The 22195-nt window shown below is 38.5% G+C and overlaps 1 protein-coding gene across 2 annotated transcripts in view; it reads right to left on the bottom strand.

Annotated features, from left to right (window-relative positions):
• The window catches only part of pax2b (paired box 2b), a 112664-nt gene that overhangs the window by 2925 nt on the left and 87544 nt on the right, over nt 1-22195 (bottom strand). For both annotated transcript variants that reach the window (XM_008436887.3, XM_008436890.3), the window contains 4 exons: nt 17225-17400; nt 12670-12784; nt 1989-2090; nt 116-202 (listed from right to left, as the gene is read on the bottom strand). In XM_008436887.3, the coding sequence (XP_008435109.1) occupies nt 116-202; nt 1989-2090; nt 12670-12784; nt 17225-17400 (480 nt within the window). The remainder of the gene's footprint in view (nt 1-115; nt 203-1988; nt 2091-12669; nt 12785-17224; nt 17401-22195) is intronic.

Here is a 22195-nt window from a genome sequence, read left to right as displayed (position 1 = left end):
TGGATCACTTATTCGTAACCTGCTGGACTGGTACGGCAGCTGGTACGCTGCAACTCTAACCAACGCCACTGAGACAAGTTTGTCAGTCATTTACGTCTCATCAAACACTACTCACTTAGTAATGCTGGATTGCTGAATCGCCAGGCTTCGTTGTAGGTCGTATACTGCGGATGACTGTAGGGGTTCCCCGAAAACTCACTCCCTGCAAAACAAAACAACAAATCAATTAGCATTTCAATACGTCGAAGCCCATGCCACTTCACACGCACTCATCTCTCGTCATTCAAAACAGGACGCAATTTGAGGCCGAGAGTGATAGCCATCAGTGTGCACCCAGTCAAGCAAGTAATTTATTTCTTTTTCATTTCACTTAAGTTATGCAACACTGAACAATACAGGATGTGACACTGAAGGTGGCTTTCCCAGTCCCATTTATGGATATCTAACCCTTTCTTCTGCGGCCAGCACATTTCAAGCCGCTCTAATAAATACAGAGTGGTCATAAACAGCTCCATGCATACGTTTTTGATTTGTTGCCGTAAATCCCGCTGCCTTTCTTTGGAGAATTTTAACGTGTTCAATCTGAAGCCTCTTTGGTTTGAGCTCGGGAGGTTTTCCTGCAGCAGGATGTCATTGCAGGGGAAGTAACTTGGAACATGTCTGTGTGAGCGTTGCCGTTTGTATAACACGTTTCTTTCCTTTTATGAGACAATAAAGGCCAGATTTTTATACGAGGCTGGTGAGAAATGGCTTTCCTTTAACAGCGTTTGGGTCCTGTCACTAAAAATTAGCCGCTGTGTGTAGGACGAATCGGTTATGACACAAAACCACAAGCCATAGGATTAAGGTGCTCATCTTTTGCTGCTTGCCACAGAAGAACAAATGGAAAGTAAAAGCAGGTCTGTCTGGCTTCTCTTCCTCCCGTGTGATTTACCGGCTTCATCGTCTATAATCCAAACATAAATGTAGACTGCGACTGGGAGCGGTTTGCTTCGTTTTTACTGTCAGCTGTTAAATGGACGTTGCTGTTTGCAGGAGTATGTTGGTAAATGTAAAATCTATTGATTTCAAAAGAGTAAATTTACCCTGATGGGTTTTTTTTTCTTCCTTCACTTTGATGGTAGGTTAATTCATTCGGCATGAAGGATATGCAAGAACAAATCAAATTATATCATTAAACCAAAAGGTAGAAAAAAATATAACAGCCCATCCCTAACCCGTAAAGAAATAGTCTTTTTGTTGATGGAACATTAAAATGTATTGTAAATTCCTCGCCTCAGTCAGTGCTTCCACTCACTTTGTGCACTCTCTGTTTTTCTCCTCCATAGAAAGTACCTCTGATTCATTTCTTCTGTGTTTGAAACTTTATAAGCTGAGCGACTGAAGGACCCAGTGCTGCAACTAACTTTGCGTATTTCTTGTTTTCGTCCCCATAGAAAGTGTTCCTGAGTCATCCCTCATATGTTTATGTGTCATTTTTGTAAACTGAGCCGCTGACTTATTTCTTTCAGCAAACCCAGGTTTTTCCCCCCCCCTAAATATTTTTGGACCAATGTCCTGCCATTTCTTTTGTCTCCAATTTAGTTTGCTGATAAAAAGTCTGACTGGCATAGTTTGGCTCCGTCTTTTTCCCGGATTGAGCCATTGTACTCCTTAGTAAGGAAAGTACCCATCACTCTGTGTTTCTATAGATGGAGCCATTGATTGTGTTGTTGTTGTAGCCATTCGTTAAGCGTGTTTTTTTCTTTCCCATCGAAAATATTCCTTGCTCACCGCTTCTATGTTTAGAGCCATTGCTGTGATGATTTATGTCTTTTTACTGTTTTCATTGCACATAGAAATCAATATTCTTCACCTCTCTGCATAAGTCACCATTAACATCTCCTCACCCTGCTTTACGGCTTCTACACATTTCCATTTCGAGGGTGACACCACACCATATTCGACCCTAATGATAGCGGGAAACGGTGATGCCGTCTTCAACTCACCAGGAACCATTCCAGCGAGTGTCGAGGTCGGGTAGCTGCCTTGGCCTGTTGGGGGAACGTGAGGGGGATACCCGGGTAAGGTCGTGTTTGCCATGTCCCGGCCTGCAGAGACAGAGTAGATACACGCAAAACGGGTTAATTTACACTAATTCGTCCTACTTCTTGAAAAAAAAATAAAGATTTATCAGACGTAGTAATGAGATAAAACCTTTTTACAGAAAATATTTCTATGTCAAAATGATCAGTGAATTTTTCGCCCTTAGCGATAGGAAAAATTGGGCAAACTGCTTTGGAAATGGACGTAGGAAAATGTTTAAATGTTTTCCACAAGAGAAGAAAACTTTGTGTAGGTAAGATACCTGTCAGTGAAATGTATTCAGTGATTTCACTTTAAAGAGCACCTTTCACATTTGTCTATAAAATGTCTCGTACTCAAGAAAACACAAAATACATCAGCCAGCATTGTTTCGCTTTAAGTTGTGCTACTGCTGCCTTTTGGACCAGATAAACTGTAGTTCCCTCACTAACCAGTTCAAGCTGGTCTAAATACACCAGCTTGACCAAAATCCTACAAGGTTTCCTTGCTGTACAGTTCCAAAAAGTTCAGGAGCTTTTAGCACAGCATCAATTCTTCGGCTGCAGATATTCAGCTTTGTAATTGAAAGCGACGGCTCGGCTGTCCTGTCTGGACGCGGGAACATTAGGACTCCAGCATGTAACCCCAATCTATGCAGCGGCGGGGGTAAAGGAGGCCCCAGCTATATTGTCAGCCATGAGGACCAGTTGGTCTCAAAGAGAAGCTCGTCTATAAATAGAGATTTAATGAGGATCTACGGGATGAAATGACAGTAGAGTAATTATTAACTGTAGTGGCGAAATGATTTTGTGATTAATTTAAGCTAGTTCACTGTAGCTTAAGCTAAGCCCTGTTGTTGTCTCTTGGTTTCATTAGATTTGGTGTCCTTATCAGAGCAACTTTTTATTGCTTTTGGTTACCTTTGTTCAGTGTGTGAACTATTAAAATTTCCTTTCTTATTTCTTTCAGGTGTTTCTTTTTTGCCACATATCTGATCTTTTTTATCTATGTGTATTTTTAGTTAATTTCTCAATATACATTTTCTCCATTTCCTTGAATTTTTTCCTTTTCATTGTGTTTTTTATTTTTTCTGCATATAGTACTTTTAAAAAATCTTTATTCTTGCATACATTGTACAGTGATTTGTAGAAGTAATCCAACTCATGAAGCTTTTTCATATTTTACGACGCAACCATGAATATCAATGGGTTTTGCCTGGAATGTTTTTTGAAGTTATACGGTTAAAGGAAAGTTATACATGGATTTGAATTTCTTTTAATGATACAAATCTGAAAAGTAATCACCCCCCTCTACTCTGATGCCCCTAAATAAAACCCAATGCAAAAAGAGATGCCATCAAAAATAAAATAGAGACATGGAGATGTTGTGTCACTGCCTCAAAGGATTGTTGCTAAACATAAGTGAGCAAACAGCATCATGAAGAACAAGCAGCACAGCAAACAGGTAAGGCAGAAAGTTGCACAGATGTTTAAGGCACAGTAAGGTTATTAAAAAAAAACATCACAGGCTTTAAATTTCCATCAGAGCTCAGTCCAAAGCACCTTTAAAAAACAGTTGCCAAGACATATTGTCCATCTAAACACACAGGCCAGGAGGGGGAACATTAATGAGTGAAACAGCCGGGATTCCTGTTCAAACTCTGGATGAGCTGAAACGACTCAGACAGAAAAATCTAAAATGAAAAGTCACTTTTGCAACGAAGGAGACACAACCGCGCATCTTCTGGAACACTTTGAAGTTGCTACAAAATGTAAAAAATAAAATAAAATTCTAAGTATTATGAATATTTTAGAAAGGATTCATAAAATAGAACTATAATCCAAATGCCTTTTCGTCACTTCACAAAAAAAATTACTTTTTTTTTTAAAGCAAAGCAATTTATTCCTTGAGCTAATTGGTTTTTAAAGATTAAGCTGATTAATCTATAAATTTTGATGTTTTTTACAACACAGCCAGGAAGATCAACTGAAATCTAGACCTACAAATCCTAAAATCCTACTTAAAATTACTTTTAGATGTTTTTTTTTTTCTTTTTAAACAATGTCTTTGTTTCTTTGTAATTCTGGATTTATTTATTAACTGAAAAAGATTTCATGAACTAAAACAAATCACGTGGGTGTGAATTCTCTACTAAAGCAATGCTGAATAATATAGATCTCTTTACTATCATCGTAGACGATCAGATCCGACGTCTGAAGCTGAGAATGTCACGTTAAACAGCTGTTTAACGACCTCTTGTTGAACAACTGTTCTCCTTTGTTTGCACCGACGGCCACGTTGTATGAGTGCCTGCTGAAATGTGTCTTTTTGTTAAAGCGCTCAGACTCCAGGGCCGAGAGTTAAAGAGCTTTGCAGAGAAGAGTGAGGTCATGCTGGACCTTTCATTTATTATAAGAATTAGTTAGCCACAAGCCAGTGCACATAAGTCAAAGGGAGCCGTGGGAGTACTGTAGTGGGGGGTCCTGCAGGGGTGAAGCCATTGTGTGATTGTGTGTGAATGCGTGTGTGTGTGTAGACAAGGGTAACTACTGCCAGTGTCTGCACACTGACCTTATTTTTGTTATTACTGCAAAAGCTGTAGCTGCTTTAATGAAAGTCTTGTGTTTACACATCTGACTTAAATTCGCTGATTTGTGATAATAACCTTACATAACACAGTCACATCAGTTTGAGCGTCTCTTTGCGAGATATCTCCCCTCTACGTCAAGAACAACAATGTCTTAAGTCTTAAGACGGTGAGATAAAAGTAGGAAAAATTGACGACTGACTAAAAAAAACCTGCTAATGTGGGTTGGTCACTTCATCGATACACGCCCTGATATTGATTTAGTGGATCAAATCAGGTGATCAATACTTCCAGGTCAACCCACACTTCACTCAGACTTAACTAGCATCATTAAGACACAGTGTTTTGTTTTTTCATCCTCACTGTTGTGACCCAACAACGCCTCCAAAGCTTTGCAAAAGCATTCAGAGGCCCTGAACTATTACGCATTTTGCATTGTTACGACCGCCAACACGAATGTACTTTATCCAGTTTTTATGTGATAGAGCAGCACAAAGCAGTACAGGAAATTTATATACACTCAATAAAAATACACATACACCTGTCTAAAGTTAAACCAGAATAAACTTCTCTTGGTTTAGGTCAGCTAGAATTACCAAAATTGCTTCTATTTGCTAAATGCCACAATAGCGAGAGAAATAATATATTAGTGATTGAAATAATAATGTCTTCAAAATCAGAAATGTACATACAGGATGATTACTATCTATTTGAACAATGAGGAAAAGTCCAGATTAGGTCCCGGCTTTGGAAACTTCTCATAGGTTGACGGACAAATTTATTTGGAGACACACCTGTGGATGCACGAAGAGTCGAACTGAAAGGAGTAACAGCTTCCTTTCACCAATAACTTTCTCTTTCGTTAAGTGCAAATTTCTAATGTGCTGAAAAATGACTATCTTCTGTTTTTGGATGATCGATTGAACAATGAGATACTATACACAGATTTACATCAGATCTTTAGTGCAATAACACTTTTACTTTAGGGTAGACAAGCGAATACAAATGAATGGACAAATGATGAAAATCATGTTTATTTCCCGTTTACGCGCACAGTTCAGCTCATCTTTCATGCACATCCAAGACGTCAGAATAACATGCACTGAATTTGGTGGTCGTGGCAAACTTTAGATTTGAAAATGCTGAAATATGTTTGCAAGGCAGTGTAAATGTGTGCATGCTGAATGTGTTCATCAGCAGCCGGTGCTGAATCATGTTTTTGGTGGAAGCTCTCCGACGCTCTGTTTTATGTCCTGCTTTCCAAGCGCTCTTTCAGAGATTCGCAGAACTCTCTGTACAGCAATGATAGCCTCATTAGCTGCCTCCTAGTCTTTTGTTGGTTTTACAAACAGAGATGTGTGTCGAGATTCTCATTAAAAGATGGCCTTCCTTTATGCTGTCTGCTTCCTCTGACAGTCGCCCCTTAGATTGAACGCCAGCAAATCAAGCTATTTACTTTCCTCTACGCCCCCTTTCTGCCCCCCCCCTCTGCTCTCCCCAGCCAAAATCAATTCAAAGATTTTCTTTTTTTGTTTGTTTTTTTTTTTACAAAAACCTGTTGATTTCTGTCTCAAATTGAGAAGCAGCTTGTAAGAGTAAATACCAACCTGGGAATACTCGTACAGACAGCCCTCCTGTTTGAAACATATTGAACTCTACAGTTTGCTTGAAGTTTTTTCCAGGATGAAATTAAATGAACGACACAGACATCAACCTGAAGTTATCTTAAAACAGATTATTTGATTCTTGGGTTTTTGATTTTGCGGCTTTGCGCCGGCTCGGTTTCGTCGCACACAAACGGAAAAGCAGGGTGACCTTCTCTTTATTTGGCACATGAACAAAGTCGTTTGTGAATGACTCTTCTGCTTGCAAGAGTATTAAATTTAGCATGACAGGGACACCTTCATGTTTGCTACAACAACAACCAAAAATCTCTGACCTCCATTTTCGGGGCAATATGCAGAATGGGGCAATTTATCACCAGCTCCCCCCCCACAAAAAAAACCAAAAAAACCCACACCCTAATTAATTACAACTAAGTAAAGAATGTTTGGAGAGCCAAATTGCTTTAATTCCCCAAACACCAGCTGAAAGTCATTCATTATCAAATGTGTGCTCAAAGGTTAGTTTGCTTTTGTAAAGACGAGATGAGCATTAATTTCAGAGCCCACGTTTTCCCCTGTGGGGTGACATGCCAACGGTTTGCGAGGACGGTGGCGGGTTGACTCTCTTTTCCTTGGGTCTTGATGCTTTATGTGAACCTTTCAGCGTCCTCACTTTAAATACAGGCACATCTTAATAAATAAGAATATCATCCAAAAGTTGTGTTTTTAAGTATTTGTTCAATTTATCAAATGAAATGATGCACGTTAAAGACTCATTACACACAACATGATGTATTTCACCCATTTATTCAATTATTATTATTACTATTATTATTATTACTATAACTTGCAGCAGTTGATGTTGTTTTCTCAAAAAAAGTTATTACATAAGACCAGTTAAAAATCATTTTTGTAACAAAGTTTGGACAACATGCATCATATAATATGTATTGGTTGGGGCTCCTTTTGCAGGAATTACCGAATCGATGCAGCATGACGTGGCTCCTCAAATCCTCAGTGAATGTTCAAGCTTTTCCCTGGACCTACAGCAACCTGAATTCTGTGCTCCTTAACTTTTCCTCCAAATTCTCTAAGCATATGTTGTTTTTTTTAAATTGTAATCCAAAATCGACTTTCATCCCAAAAAAAGGACATCAGTTTGCCGAGCCTTTTTGTTTTTTGTTCTTAGCCCAGGTAAGACACCGCTGACATTTTTCCTTTTGTTCAGGCGACAGTGGCCTTTTCTCCTCCATATGTCTGTGTGTGGTGGCTCTTGAAGCTCCGTCTCCAGCTGCAGTGAATTTCCCCCAAACTCTTGAAGGGGATTTACATCAAAGTTCTCTCATGGCTGCAGTTATTCTCGCTGTTTGTGTGCCTTTTTTTTTTTTTTCTTCCACCACATATTTCCTCTCCGCTCAACTTTTCATTAACATTCTTAGATACAGCACTTTCCATCAAGCCTCTTGAGCAATTGTAGTTTTCGGCTCACCCTTCTTGTAGAGGGTGTCAGTGATTGTCGTCTGGGCAGCCGTGAGCTCAACAATCTTTCCCGTGATTTTTTTTTTTTTTTAGGCCATAACACAACAAAACCTTAACATTATTGTATCAAAATTATATTGCATTGGTCTTAAATCATCCAACAGACTCTAGTTCTCTAAGTGACAAACAATCACCAAGTGAAGGTGTTTAAAACTTCCCGTGAAAGCCCAAGGGAAACCACTCACTGCCGACCTCCAGTCTGAACCGCCATCAAGAAAACAGCCGGTTTCCGACTGCTTTCAGGAAAATACTGAAACTTTCTATTCAAATAGTGGACAATTGGCCGTATCGAGGCCCATCTCCTCATTTATTTCTGAAAAACACGCACAAAAAAGAAAAAAAGTTCAGGGTTCCTCCTTCGGCTATTCACCAATTCCCCGCACAGCCCCTCACTATTTGAATTTTAAGCAATCTGAATGAACAAGAATAAGAAGCTCTTGAGATGAAATCCGTCTCTCGAAAGGGAATTCATCAAAGAAATGACTTCCCATATCAACAATAGAAATTACCTCACAATATGCAATTGTCCTTTCCACATATTCATGGAGCCCTTTGGTGTTTTTATGGGGTAAGAGGGACTATTTAGCAGGTAATACAGAATTAATGTGGAGGAGAGGAAGAGAGAGAGAAAGAGGGAGAGAGAAAAAAAGCACACTTTTAATGGAAGTGCCTTCTTGCCTCTGAATTTCGATGATGTGCACAATGCCCTTAAATCCCTTTTCTTATTGGAGGTACTTTTTGAACCTTAATAGGATAAGCAGAGGACACAAAAGATTTCTATCTCTCAACTCTTTCAGTTCACTGAGAATCCCAATCTCTGGCAATGAGCACTTCATGAATCATTCATATTGTAATAGATTATGCAAATTCCAGGGCATAAAATCAACAAGATCAATAACTGCAGGCGTTTTTAATTGGCGTTTAAGAAAAAAAAAAAAAAAAAAACATTTTAAGGATGAACATACTCTCCAGTTCCTTCCACCGTAAAGACACAATTAATTTGAAATTGGATCTCAGCCTAAATGCGGCAGATAATTTGCTGCTTTTCTTTTCTTTTTTTTTTTTGCACAGCTTAAAATTCCTCTGGTAAGCTTATCGCTGGCAAGTAAACTGTAATACTCAGTCATTAGGGAGACCACACACCTGAATATCACATATTATCCACACAGGCACTAAGGGGGGGAAAACCAAGCAGAGGAGCCACTAACCAAATAGTAATTACCAAGTGAGTTACAGCAATGTTTGTTCCATTAGCTTGACCTCTGCATGCTTTATTTCCTTGCCTCCTGTGAGAACATAGAAAGGCATGGGATACACTTAACATTTTCCAGTGCAGATATGCCTTTCATGGGTATATTGACACGAAATTCACCGCAGATGTCTATGACAGTTCAAGTAATCCGCATACACAAATAAATCAGAACAATGTAGTACATGAATCGGGTTATTTGTAATAAAGTGGGATGGCACCAGGACTAAGTCCTGGAAATATGAAGAAAATGCATAGAAAACCAAGAGACATGCTAGTATATGCTAGTGTTGAGCGTTATGTTTATTGTCAGCTGGTGATTGCGATGAGCAACAGCAAAGAGCTCTTTCAGGGTCTTAACAATCTTGCTTTTGTAAAAGATTAATATGGATTTGGTTACAAACATATTTCACACTAAATAAGCCCGACACCAGCCACGAACTGGAACTCCGTCTGAGACTTTTGTCAGAGGACTCAAGACGTTTTCGTAACGGTTAACCAAGAGCAACAGACGACTAGCGGCGAGCGTTAGACATATTACAGGTACAGTTTCTCTATTAAGATAGCAAGTATTGCACTCAACTGCAATGGCCATTTTGCACAATCACTGCGCAATGCTCCACGGCTGAAGAAAAAGCATGTTGGACTGCATTTGAGTTGATTTTGTAAATGATGACAATTTAATGCAAAGTTGGCATTTTTAATGGACTTTCAATGCAACTTTTAGACCAACTTTGCATTAAAAGTGTCATTATTTACCGAATGACACTTCATGACAACAGTCATAAACATTCATAAAGACTCCTTCATGTTCATGTCAGGTGTTATATCATGTTTATGACAGTGTCATGTCAGTCTTATGCACACCCCTTCAAATGAAGTGTTACCGAGAATGGTAAATGGTAAATGGACTGAACTTATGTGGCGCGTTTCCAATCATTTCGACCACTCAAAGCGCTTTACACTTGAGTCAGATTCACCCATTCACACTCACAAACGCTCACACATTTACACACCGATATGCAGATCAGTGGACATGTGATGAGAGAGTATAACATGCTCAGAGGGGATCTAAACTCAACTCTTTGGATGTCATTGCAGATTAATTTGTAGAAGGATTTGCGCTGCACATCACCACAAAAAGCCATGCTAACAGTGGAATTTGCAAGTGTAAGTATTGTGGTGTGAAGCTGTATGTTTATTTCAGATGTTTTTTCAATTGAGAAAAGGATGAATGGAGAAACGCACTGCTTTCTAAGTATGTGAAGATGAAGCTAGTAAGATAAGGATCCCATATATACATCCAAGGACAGTCCTAATGGTTTAAACAAAATCAAAGATGCAAGAATGACCAATCACCCAATTCGAAATGAAAATTAGAGTAGAGAGAATCGGCGCCAAAATATATTTTTTTTTCTGGAAAAGTGGTTAAAATTCACACCTGAGCAATCAAGTTATGACCAAACAAGTATTAAATATATATATATATATATATATATATATATATATATATATATATATATATATATATATATATATATATATATATATATATATATAAAAAATAAAAGCAAGTTAAATTCATAATTACTGTGCCACTCTGCTTTATTAAACGCAGCTTGATTTGTGGACTCATTTATATCGATTCCTTTGTATGTGTAGATTACTTGGGTAGTTGCAGACGTCTGGTGTAAATTTCAAGCTAACGGCACTGTAGAAAATATATATTCACAGAGAGAAATGCTATATATCTATATATACGCAACACTTATTTCCCCTGGTGTATTTACAAATACCAAAGCAGGTCAGCACGCTGATGTGATCACAGCCTTCTGGGTTTTTTTCCCTCCTCTACCTGTCTCTTTGCACCTGGTGAAGCAGTAAGAGGAGACTTTCTGCAGAGGCCATCTAAAATATCCCAGGTGCAAACAAAGCTGCCTGCAGACCCAGGCCTGCTTTCTGCAGGACCATGCACAAAGGACAAACATACAGCTTTCTTCCTAGGAGGGCCCCACCTCACAAGGGGAGAAATCCACCTCCCACATATTAATGAGAAAAGCGTTCTTTCTCTTCCTGTAAGACCGCCTGACTATCATTTGAGAAGAAGGGCTGCTGTAATTTTCAATCACACCCCCCCCTACACACACAACCACACACAGAACTCATTGCCTTTGATAGCTGCTGCATAATTATATGAATTTTAATAAAAGCTCCGTATATTAATCTCGGGGCCGCCGACAGTCATCGTAAACTTTCAGTAAACTTAACCTTCTTCTTGGTAATAACACTGCAACAACGGAACAATATTTCAATTAGCCAGGCAGTCATTAACTGTGACAAGGAGAGGAGACGGCGACGGGGAGGAGGAGGAGGAGGAGGAGGGGAAAGAAGCAGAGCAAAGGAGCGACAGGAGGGTGAAATAAATGATCATGGTGTTAGAGTCAGGCGGCAGAAATGCCAGAGCGTATTTACCGAAGCACATTACTCCTGCTTTGAGCCACACAAACTGCCTCCTCGTGAAAAAAAAAAAAAGAAAAAAAAAATCACAGGAGCAGCTGACAGTCCTCCACAGTGCCTCGTTTTTTTTTTTTTCGTTTTTTTTTCCCAGAGACCTTGCTCTGATACACAGTCATAGTTCTGATATGCTGACACCCAAAGGTCCTTGTCCAGCGGTGACTGAACAAGCTCCCAGTCTTTCTTAACGCCCTGCTTGCTCAGCAAAAACAGGACGGAGAACTGCTGCTGAGATTTGAGCTCACCACTGCTGCATTTTTCAGCTCGGCGTTAAAAAAAGCCTTCACACTTAACTTTTTGGTTCATCTTTATTGTCACACAGCATTTCTCAGCATTCATCATATTCATCTTTTCTATTTTTTCAATAGAGATGCACCGAAAAAAAAAAAAAAATGCCTGGTGACTGAACTGTCGGGCAATTTTCGGTTTGATCAGAGATTGACCTGTCAGAAACTGAAAACTCCTATGTTTTTCCCCAATCTGTGAACACACCACATCAGCTCATCCAACTGATGAGCGAGTTTTAAAAGTCTGCCAGCATGTGGATAAGCGAAAACGATAGTCTTTTCCTGTAATGTGGTTCAACGAGCGTTTCGAGAGAAAAACAAAAGTTCTGCAATTGAGTCTATACCAAGTTATAACTGCTACATATTAGAAGTATTACAGAAAAAACAGTACAAAACAAAGTGCTAATAGATGAAGCTGAAAACAAAACACCCGAGTGTGGATATACTTAGTGAAGAAGGTTCTCAGATGTTTTACATCAGGTGAGATGAAGCACAGAAAATGTTAAAAGTTTCAAATTGAACGGTGTTTCCCACAACGAGAGAGATTTTAGTAGATATCAGATAAACCGGATAGAATACTGCAGTGTTATTCCTTTGAGCTTTCAGCCTCTGACTTTCATTGAATATGCTTCATTTGTATCCTCCTTCCGGTATTAATATCCTTACAAAATAAAATCAGACTCAACTAAGATCAGTTTCAGCAGGTCAAATCTTCACACCAACCGGTAATCGGCCACGAATTTTCAGATCGGTGCATCTCTACGGCTCCAGCCCTCTCAGTTTGGCATTGTAACGGCATATTGTTAATGTGGCACTTGATCTTACCTACAGGGTAGCTTTGCGACACACTGGGGCCCAGGTCTGGGTTGGCGCTAGAGGATAAACTGGGCTTGACTTCGTCCAGGCTGGAATTCAGGACAGGGAGCGAGTACTCATTAGCCTGGGAAAAAAAAAAAAAAAAAAAAAGGGACAGTTGAATCATTACACAACCAAACAATACTGACATGGAAATCCTCCTTTTCTCCTCCTCCATTAAGCACTCCACACAGGCATGTGTGAGTATAAATTTGGAGGGGCGCATTATGTGTGTGTGTGTGTGTGTACGTGTGTGTGTGCGTGTGCGTGTGTGTGTGTGTACGTGTGTGTCTTGGGTGTGCATTCTGCAGGGTGGCAGTTCAAGCATATCATGAATGTATTTTGGTATTGTGTGAGAGAGGAAGTGGGATTTGGAGATGAGTGAAAAGCCAAGGCGTCAGCTGGCCCTTTGTGCTTGACTGCTGTCCTACCCCTGATCAGCCAAGGGAGAAAGCAGTTCTGCTTTGTTACAGACACACCATGTGGTCCTGTTTGAAAAAAAAAAAAACACAATTCATTGTTTTCCTTTAGCTTGTTGCTTTTAATTTGGAGTCTAAAACTCATAAGAGAACCACATGCACATCTTTTGATTTACTCTCGTTGATCAGGCAGAAGCAAGTTACAGAAAAGTAGACGATGCGCTTCATCCATTCTGGTTGGTTTGTTTGTTTGTTTCATATTGAATATATGTGGTTTAGTGTGTAAACTGTCAAAGTTTCTAGCAGATTGTTTCAGAAACACCACATGGTCAAGGTAAAAAAACAAAAATACATTTCAGTTTTTCTTTATTATTCAGTTTGTTGCTTTAAATGATGAGTCTAAACCTTTTTTAAGTAAAAGTCACATACATGACTTTTGTGTTAGTTTTGTTGGCAATGTAGTGGAAACTAAATTACAGGATGACTTGACTTCAGTTTTTTACCCAACTGTTTGTGTGTGTTTTTTTTTTAATAATATCATTTTTAATGTGGTTTATAAAAAAAAGACTGGAATTTTAAACTAATTAGTCTCAATGCACGTTGCCGTGGGCTTAGCTCTCTCCGCGGATAAAATATGCTTTTCTTGAAAGTCAGTATTTAGTTTGTTTTAAGTTTAAAGTTTTAATTATGTATAGTTTTGCAAAAATGCACAATGTTTGATGAAAAATGTTCCATGTTGGTTCACAACAGTATTAACACCGACTTCTACTGTGAGTGCAAATTCTCAACATCTCAAACGTTCTCAACATTTTTCGTTTTGAAATTAAAAATCAATTACCTTCACTCTGTTAAAGCGGAAAGTTCCATTTTATTTAATCAAACTGTCAAAAAGTTATTAATATAAAAACATAATAACTGATTTTTCTCTATTTTTTTCAAGCAAGGCAAAAGGACACCAACACCAGATGCTGGCAGAGTTTTTTTTTTTCTTTTTAATGAGATGAGACTGAGTGTTGACAATGTTTTTTTCCAAAGTGGTTCGGTGGGCCGGGGTCCCAGAGGGGGGATGCCCATGACCCTGTTCTTGTCTGTCACTATCACAGATAAACTCTAATTGTCTGCTACAACTGTTCGCTGGCACAATGTCGGATGTTTTCCTGTATTCACGCCGGCTTCAGACGCCACACAGACGTTTTATCATGCAGATAAAGGGCAGGAGGGAGAGAAGTGAAAAGATGGGTCTGAAAGGGACGACCAAATGGCTAGCAGAAGTGTGGGAGGGGTGCATCCATTGAGTTTTGCATCTCCAGAATGGGTTTTTAATGCTCCGTGCTACAGAACCCAGACAGTGGCTAATAGGGCCGCATTTTCCAGGAGGAAAAAAAAAAACAAAAAAGAGAAAAAACAAAACATGAGGCACCCATGAAAGGGGGAAAGTGCTCTGATTAATATTGCAGTAAATTAAAGCTGATTTTTCTGGACTATTTCTATGCCTCCTTTCTTTTTCTTTTTTTTCCTCACTTACCCCTCTTCTTTTTCCTGGTCTAGTCCCCCCCCCCGCCCCCCCTGCCTTTTAATACTCTCCCTGACGCTCTTTGTGATTGCAAGTCATTTCCAATTCGTTTTGGTATTGATCTTCCAGTAGGAATCAGTTTTGTAATTAGCTGCAAATTAGGCCTTCTTCTGGAGGTGAGGCCTGTCCCACTGATTTATCACCTGCGTAATTCGCCCCGATTGGAGAGAAATTAAAATGAACTCAATTAGGGGACTGCTTTTTGCTTTATGGGTCTGACTTGTACTTTGGGGTGGCGGGGGGAGAAATTAATCATCTCTTGTTATTTAATAGTATAATGAAAGCACAGTAAATAAAGGTTATCCATGGTAATAAGCCCAGAGCTTTTAATAAAAGGTGGTATTTGATTGTCGTCTTGTTGTGTGGGGGGTTTGCAGTTTTGCAAATGCCAATTAATTTTCTCTACAAATAAGAGTATGGTTTTCATGTTGAATTGTTGGATGCTGTTTGCAATTTCCAGGCAGTCATGCCATGACGATTGTATGCTAGTCATAGGGCAGCAACCTTTACCACTGTATGCCAATGTTTTACAAAGGTGCAGCTTCAAAACGCCTAAAATTAAAGGCTTCGAAAAGTTTGAAGTCCTTTTCTGATGCTGTTTGGAAAGTAGAGTTATCCAGTGTTACACTTCTCTAAACATTGGTATGTCAGCTGTCTAAAAGGAAGCTAAAACTATTTTCCTTTGCTAACAAATTTGACCACGAAAGCAGTGGGGTGCTACTTTTGTTTCAGGACATGTAACAAATAGCTACTGATCTTTGTTTTTGGAGAAATTACACCCATTGTGTCTTGATCACACAACCATCGCTAACATTTAATAATTCCTACTTGCATGGTTTTCTGGCCAGCATATTTCACTTTAGATAGTGAGGATAAGCAAGGCTGCTCATGTACAGCCAGGCTAAAAAAAAAAAATTAACCCTTGGTTTGATGATAAAGAAAAATAAATAAATAAATAAATAAATAAAATAAATAAATAAATAAATAAATAAATAAATAAATAAATAAATAAATAAATAAATAAAATTATTCACTGGGACATGGTTGCGCTAGAGCAGCCTTTATCTTTCAAATACAATGTTTTGGTGTTTGGTTGTCAAGTATAAAACCAACCTTTATGTGTACTTTCCCAAATCTCAACAAAATATTCTGGCATTTTTCAAAAAAAAAAAAAAAAAAAAAAGGACAAAAAAGCCATCAAGCACACAAAAATCTAGTTTTGGTGGATGTTTCTGAAAAAACTTATCCAAACTTACAAGCACTGGCAGTGGATGTTTGTTTACCTCATAAACATACATGTTGATCATACATGGCAGACGTTTAACATGTTCAAACTAAAAATCCAGTCAAAAAAGAAATATTTATCTTGTCAAAAAATCCCCAGAATTTTTTACATGCTTCAATTTTATTAGCATTTGAATTCATTTAACTTGTTTTATTCTTCTGTCATAATACTGCACACATGCAAATTCATCATAAAAATATATATTTGAATTCCCACTAAGTTTATATATTGGTATTTAAAATATCCATACGTCACGAGCAAAGGGGACCACGGCTAAACCTGGCCAATAAAGATGATTCTGATTGTGATGAAAAAATATGTCAGCGACCCGCCTGTTAAGTATCCATTAATTTACGATCAAATAACAACTCGTCATACTTGAGCTGGTTAATAAAGAGCAGTTAATTTTATTTTGGTCTGTATTCACTTTCTGTCCTCTTGAGCCTCATATTATTATGAAAGATGGCCGCCCCTACTGAGCCTGAATCTACTTCCTGTTAAAAGAGGAGTCATTCCTCTCTACTGTCGCCAAATACTTCTATTATTTGACACATTCAGTTGAGCTTTTCTAGAAACAATCAACTTACTTTGACTGTACTATGATATAAGCAAGATTGTATTGGAATGTTTGTATTTGAATATAAATGTATAATAAGATTGCATTATACTAGATCTTATCAAATTAAGCGTGTATTAACTGAAATTAGATTTGAAGTGATCTACATTCAATGGGTGTTTATGTTAAATTTTTCCTTAAATATAGAAAACATTATAAATCTACATTTAAATATTGCATAGCGATGGTATTTTTATTAAAAGTTATACCACGAGAGTCTCATCCTGGCGCATGCCTCATCTCTACAAATAAACATATAATGCAGAATTGTAAACAACAAAGGTGAGAGGCGTAAAAAAAACACAAGAAAATCTAGATATTGATTCATTTGATGCTGCTTCACTGTTATTCTCAATTACAGCAGGTACAAGGAATGTGTTTTTCATTAAAAAATCAATAACGTGTGGGAGTTTTCCTGCTGATCCCTTCAGTATTATACATGCTCGGACTGTAATCCTGTGCTTAGCCACTTTCAGCCATTTCTTTAATTAGCTGTTCTTCCTGGAGTTGGGAATTTGTGTGAATGAGTTTTGTGAGTGACTGTAAAATAAAATAATAATAATAATAATAATAATAATAATAATAATAATAATAATAATAATAATAATAATAATAATAAAAAAGCTACTAACCTGTTCCGGTTTGACATGATCCGAGGTGGGGAAGACGTCGGGGTACGAGGGGCGCTCAAAGACCCGGTCCAAAGCTTCCAGCTGCTGCTGGGTGAAGGCGTCTGCCCTTAGGTGCTTCCGTAAACTCTCCACGCTACCCTGAGAATCACTGTTTGGGCCAGAACCATCTGAACCATCTACAAGAAGAGAGAGCAACATTCGAGACACTGACCCCGGGAAGCTGGCCTTCACTTCAAACTAAATGCACTTTATATTCTCCTCATGTGTTTTGTACCACTGTAAAAGTGTCTCAAGAGAGAGAAGACTTTTTTTTCACCTAAATGGCTGCTGTGAGCCAGTTGCTACATGACACGAGTTTTTTTTTTCTTTTCTTCTTTTTTATCTGCACAAAATTAACAGCATCATAATCTGAGATCCCTCTGGTAATTGATGGATTACAGTCACTTGCACAGATACACTCGTAGCGTGTGAAATGATTAAAGCGGCTGTAAGCCCATTACAGTGATTTTTCTTTTTTCACTTTCATTCCCGCCAGAGATTCTCATTCTTCCTTTCCCCACCTGGAAAAAGCCCAATGTATGTTAAAATCAAGTGGCTTTTTAAAGTACAATCACCCTTTTACAATTCAATAACGCTTTTATTCTCTTTGCGAATGCACTTCCATTTGGAAGCAGAGGCAGAGGACAAGAGGCTGAATAAAACGGCACAGTCTAGTTCAATCATCCCTGCTCTCCAAACATGGGAATTTTCCCTCCACTGCTGACCTGATTACCTGGCTGTTCGGAGGAGGATGCCTTAGCTTTTATCGCTGTGTGCAAATCTTTAAAACGTTTTTACAGACAGTCCTTTCACAGACCCTGCCACCCCCATCAGTGGCTGCAGCGCAGGTCTCCTCCCAGAATCCCAGGAAAGCTTCAGCTCCCTTACAAATCTGTCATTCTAAATTTGCTGCAGATTATGTTCTTCCCTCAGTGGGAGAGCGGTGATATATGATATGCAAGGCCCAGCTATTGATTGCCTGATCTGGTGGCAAGAGGGAGCAGAAATGAACTCGAAATGAACATCATGCCTCAACTCGTTGTGCGTATAATACTCTACTTAATCCCACGTTTCCCCCCCCCTGCCATACAATTCAATTGATCAATCTTGTCTGTGCAAAAGCGCCAATTTAGGAGGGTTAGTGCCTTCCCAGCCGGCTCTGTGACCTTTTGCCGGGGTCAAAAGATGAACCTCGAAAGCCTCTCCAAAATAAGGACATGGATGAGCTGCAAAATGGAGTGGAAGAAGGAGTGTGTGTCAGTGCATCTGCAAATGTGTAAACACAAATTTGTGCTGACAGTGCCAAAATGCGGAAGCTATCGTTTTTCTAGCAACAGTTTGGTTGCAAAAAGTAACATTTTGTTATTGGATTATCTAAAGTTTCACAGAATCATTGATTTATGCTTGCTTTGAAGCTTTTCTTCTTTACCGGTGTCAATTTCCTGTAGTTCTTTAGTCAGTTTGCATAGGAAAAAACGTGAAAATAACGCAACTGAATAGCAGGTGTTAAAGGAGAAAAGTTTACATTTTTGCATTACTGCGGATAGCGGAAATCCACGAATTCTTGCCTATTTTAATACTTCAAAGACTAAACATACTTTAATATGCAGTAACACACACACACACACTAGAAGCTATATTGTTACCTCTGTAGAAGTTAACATCTATAGTTTTTCTTATCTCCATTCTTGGGGTTCAGCTAATCAGTGGCAAGAGGAAAAAGCAGCTCCTGAATTGGCTGCTTTGCAAATACCAGCAATTTGGAACAAATTTCTTGTTCCAAATTTCTTGGAGCAAGAAATTTGAGCTTCTCAAGCTGCATTATATTTTCGATATGCTGTATGATAAAATAAAAATAAAACCCATGAATAATTTGGAGTTACGTCCCCGAATACTGAACGGTAAATACGCGAGGGTCCACTGTAGTTGGCGTTCCTTTAACTGTGGAGAACAGTTCATTTTCTGTTTCCTGCACGACTGTGATAGTACACAACAGAAACAAACTCACAACAACACTGACACAGAAGGCATAATACATCACGCTTGTGAGTGAGTTGGCTTTTTGATACTAGTAACTTAATAAAAATAATTGAATCCCCTACTGGCTACAAGACAAAAACATGTTTGATTAAGTTCACCACAGAAAGTTATCTCTTTTTAAGAAAACAGTTCAACATCATGAGAAAAGTGTAAAAATAGATAATAGTTTGCATGAGAATGGTCAAATACATTATTATTTAATGGTCAACTATTAATTCTAAACTCCGCAGTTTTTTTTTTTGTAGTGCAAGCAGTTCTTCTCTTCTTTTACTTCAAATTTACTTCTAGCTTTCAGCAGATTGCATTTGAATTTTGCAATAAGTGTGACATAAACAATGCTGCTTATTGTCGTGGGATTTTTAGAAACATCCATAAATATGGTCAGGACATTCCCTAAATGCATACTTAACACTACGTATAGGCTAATCAAACCGCATCAGCACAGCAGAGAAGTGCTATCTGCTCGGTCGAACTGCCTTATGGGTAAATTTGTTTCCAAGTTCAGAATTAGAAAGGCACAAAAACCTGACTTGCACACAATTAGTGTCCGCAAATAAGCTGTCTAAATGCAGCTACCGGTGCTCACTCAGTTTTGGCGTGTAACATAATGGTAGCTCTCATCAAGCACTTGACTTTAAAGGTGTGTTATACAATAAATAAGTAGGAACTCAAAGCCTTACATTGCTTTGGTGTGGAGTATTTTATATGGTGCTGCAGTATCACTTAACACAAAACAATAAAATATGTTCACATTCTTTTATGCTTAGAGTTCTGTTTTACTGTGACAGTGGTAGGATTTAGTTCTTGATTAGATGCACCAGACTGTGATGCCTGGCAATGAATACATTACACTTTGACTGCGTTGTTATTTTTTGTCTTTAAGTAACACGTTTGTTTTTTTTTTAAGTATACTACATTTTTGAGAATAAGAAGGCAGGATGATGCAAGACGGTGTAACAGCACAGCAAACCTTTCGCCAGACTATAATGTTGAATATGACTTTAAAACCAAACGACAGTTTCCTTGTTCTCAGAGAGCATAAACTTTTTGGTAACACTTTATTTAAAGGGGGGTGAAAAAGACTGTCATGACATTGTCATAAACATAACACCTGTCATGAGCATGAATAAGCCTTCATGAATATTTATGACTGTTGTCATGAAGCGTCATTCGGTAAATTATGACACTTTTAATACAAAGTTGACATTATTCAAAATGTCTTTGTTATGACAACTTGACCTTAACCAATAAATCATTATTGTTTAAACTTTACCTTTAATAACATAAAGTTACCTAATTTTTAAAGTGCAATCAGTAATACTTTTATAACAAATTAATATCAGTTATGATGTCCTGTTTATGAAAGTGTCATGACAGTCTCATTCACCCCCCTTCAAATAAAGTGTTACCAACTTTTTTAATATGCCAGAGGCTGACATTCAACTTCAAAAAAAAAAAAAAAAAACAGGAGTATGTATTTACTATGAAAATGTATTCCTATAGAGTCTTTTAATCACCTTTTTCACTACCTGGCAGAAAAAAATGTCAGGTATTTATTGTGATGATTGGATTCAACCAACAACAGAAGGCTGGTGTACATTTAGGCAGAAGATTTGCAACTCTGTCATTCCTCCACATTTGAAAATAAAATAAAAAAATATCTAAAAAATAAACAACTAACAGTTATTAGACAGTTAACTTAAACAGAACGAAGTGACAACAAAGGGATTCTGACTCTGTTGTAATTTGAAATCATGAAAAAAAAAAGACACTCTGGTCCAAACCACCCAAAAACAGCAATTTGAGTCCATAACAGCAATAAAGGGCCACATATCCACCAAATCCTAGTAACGTCTTTACAAACATACATAAAAAGCAAACAACAACTCTGACTCTTTCTGTGACAATTTGGCACAAAGACATAAATCTACACAGCCACACGAATCCCACTCACCTGTTACTACTGCTGCTGCTGCTCTTGGTCACTTTATCAAGCTCAGTTGTTCTCTTTTCGACCAAAGCAAATAGAGTCATTAATTACTCTCCATCAGCTCGCCTGAGCCGCAGCACCTGATCAATACAGCCCCTCACCCCCCCAACAACCATATTTGTCATTCACCACTTCCCACGCACACGACGAGCCATCCTGGGTCAAGCTGCACACTCTTCCTCCCATTCAAACTGAGGACAGTCCAATCTGCCCTCATCAATTCTGACAAACCTGCAGTGTTCTGAGACAACTCTGTTAATGACACTGAGTAGATAAAAGACTCCCCTACCAAATTGTGCAGCAGCATTATAATATTTCTGTGATATTTTGACATTATCTTGGCATAGCGAACTGGTAGTTTCTTGGTATTTGCATCCTGAATAAGTCATCGGTCGAATAATAACCCCAGTCAAACACACGGCAGATAAACAAAAATAATCAGATTAATAAGAAGACGGAGAGAAACAACAACAACAACTGTTTTACAGAAACTGAGTGAGGAAAGGTTGTCTGTTTCTCATTTTGGAATCATTTATAATTTCCCGTTTTAATTTCCCGTTTTCGGCTCCTTTCTTCTTCTCCTCCTCCTCTGATTGGTCAAGTGAATAAGCCAGCACGTTGTTGCTCCATTAATACAAAGCTGTATATCTCCGAGTGGAACAGTGTGGTTCGGCTCTGCTAAAAATAGAATAACTAGGGGAGGCTGCTTGTCCGCAAGGTCCAGGAAGCTCGTGTTTATTGATGAGGGGAGTTCGCTTAATGTGCATTTGGCTGTAGGAGGAAACCACTGTAGCCCTAGTTAACCTACACATGCATGTGGAGGACGTGCAGACTCCTGACAGAAAGACCTGGATTCAATTCCCGGACCGTCTTGTTGCAAGTCAGCAACAGTGGTGACAACT

The sequence above is a fragment of the Poecilia reticulata genome, chromosome 19 (assembly GCF_904066995.2).
Source record: "Poecilia reticulata chromosome 19, P_reticulata-male-v2, whole genome shotgun sequence".
Lineage (NCBI taxonomy): Eukaryota > Metazoa > Chordata > Actinopteri > Cyprinodontiformes > Poeciliidae > Poecilia > Poecilia reticulata.
The sequence above is the reverse complement of the archived record's forward strand: the minus strand, read 5'-3'. Positions and strand labels throughout refer to the sequence as shown.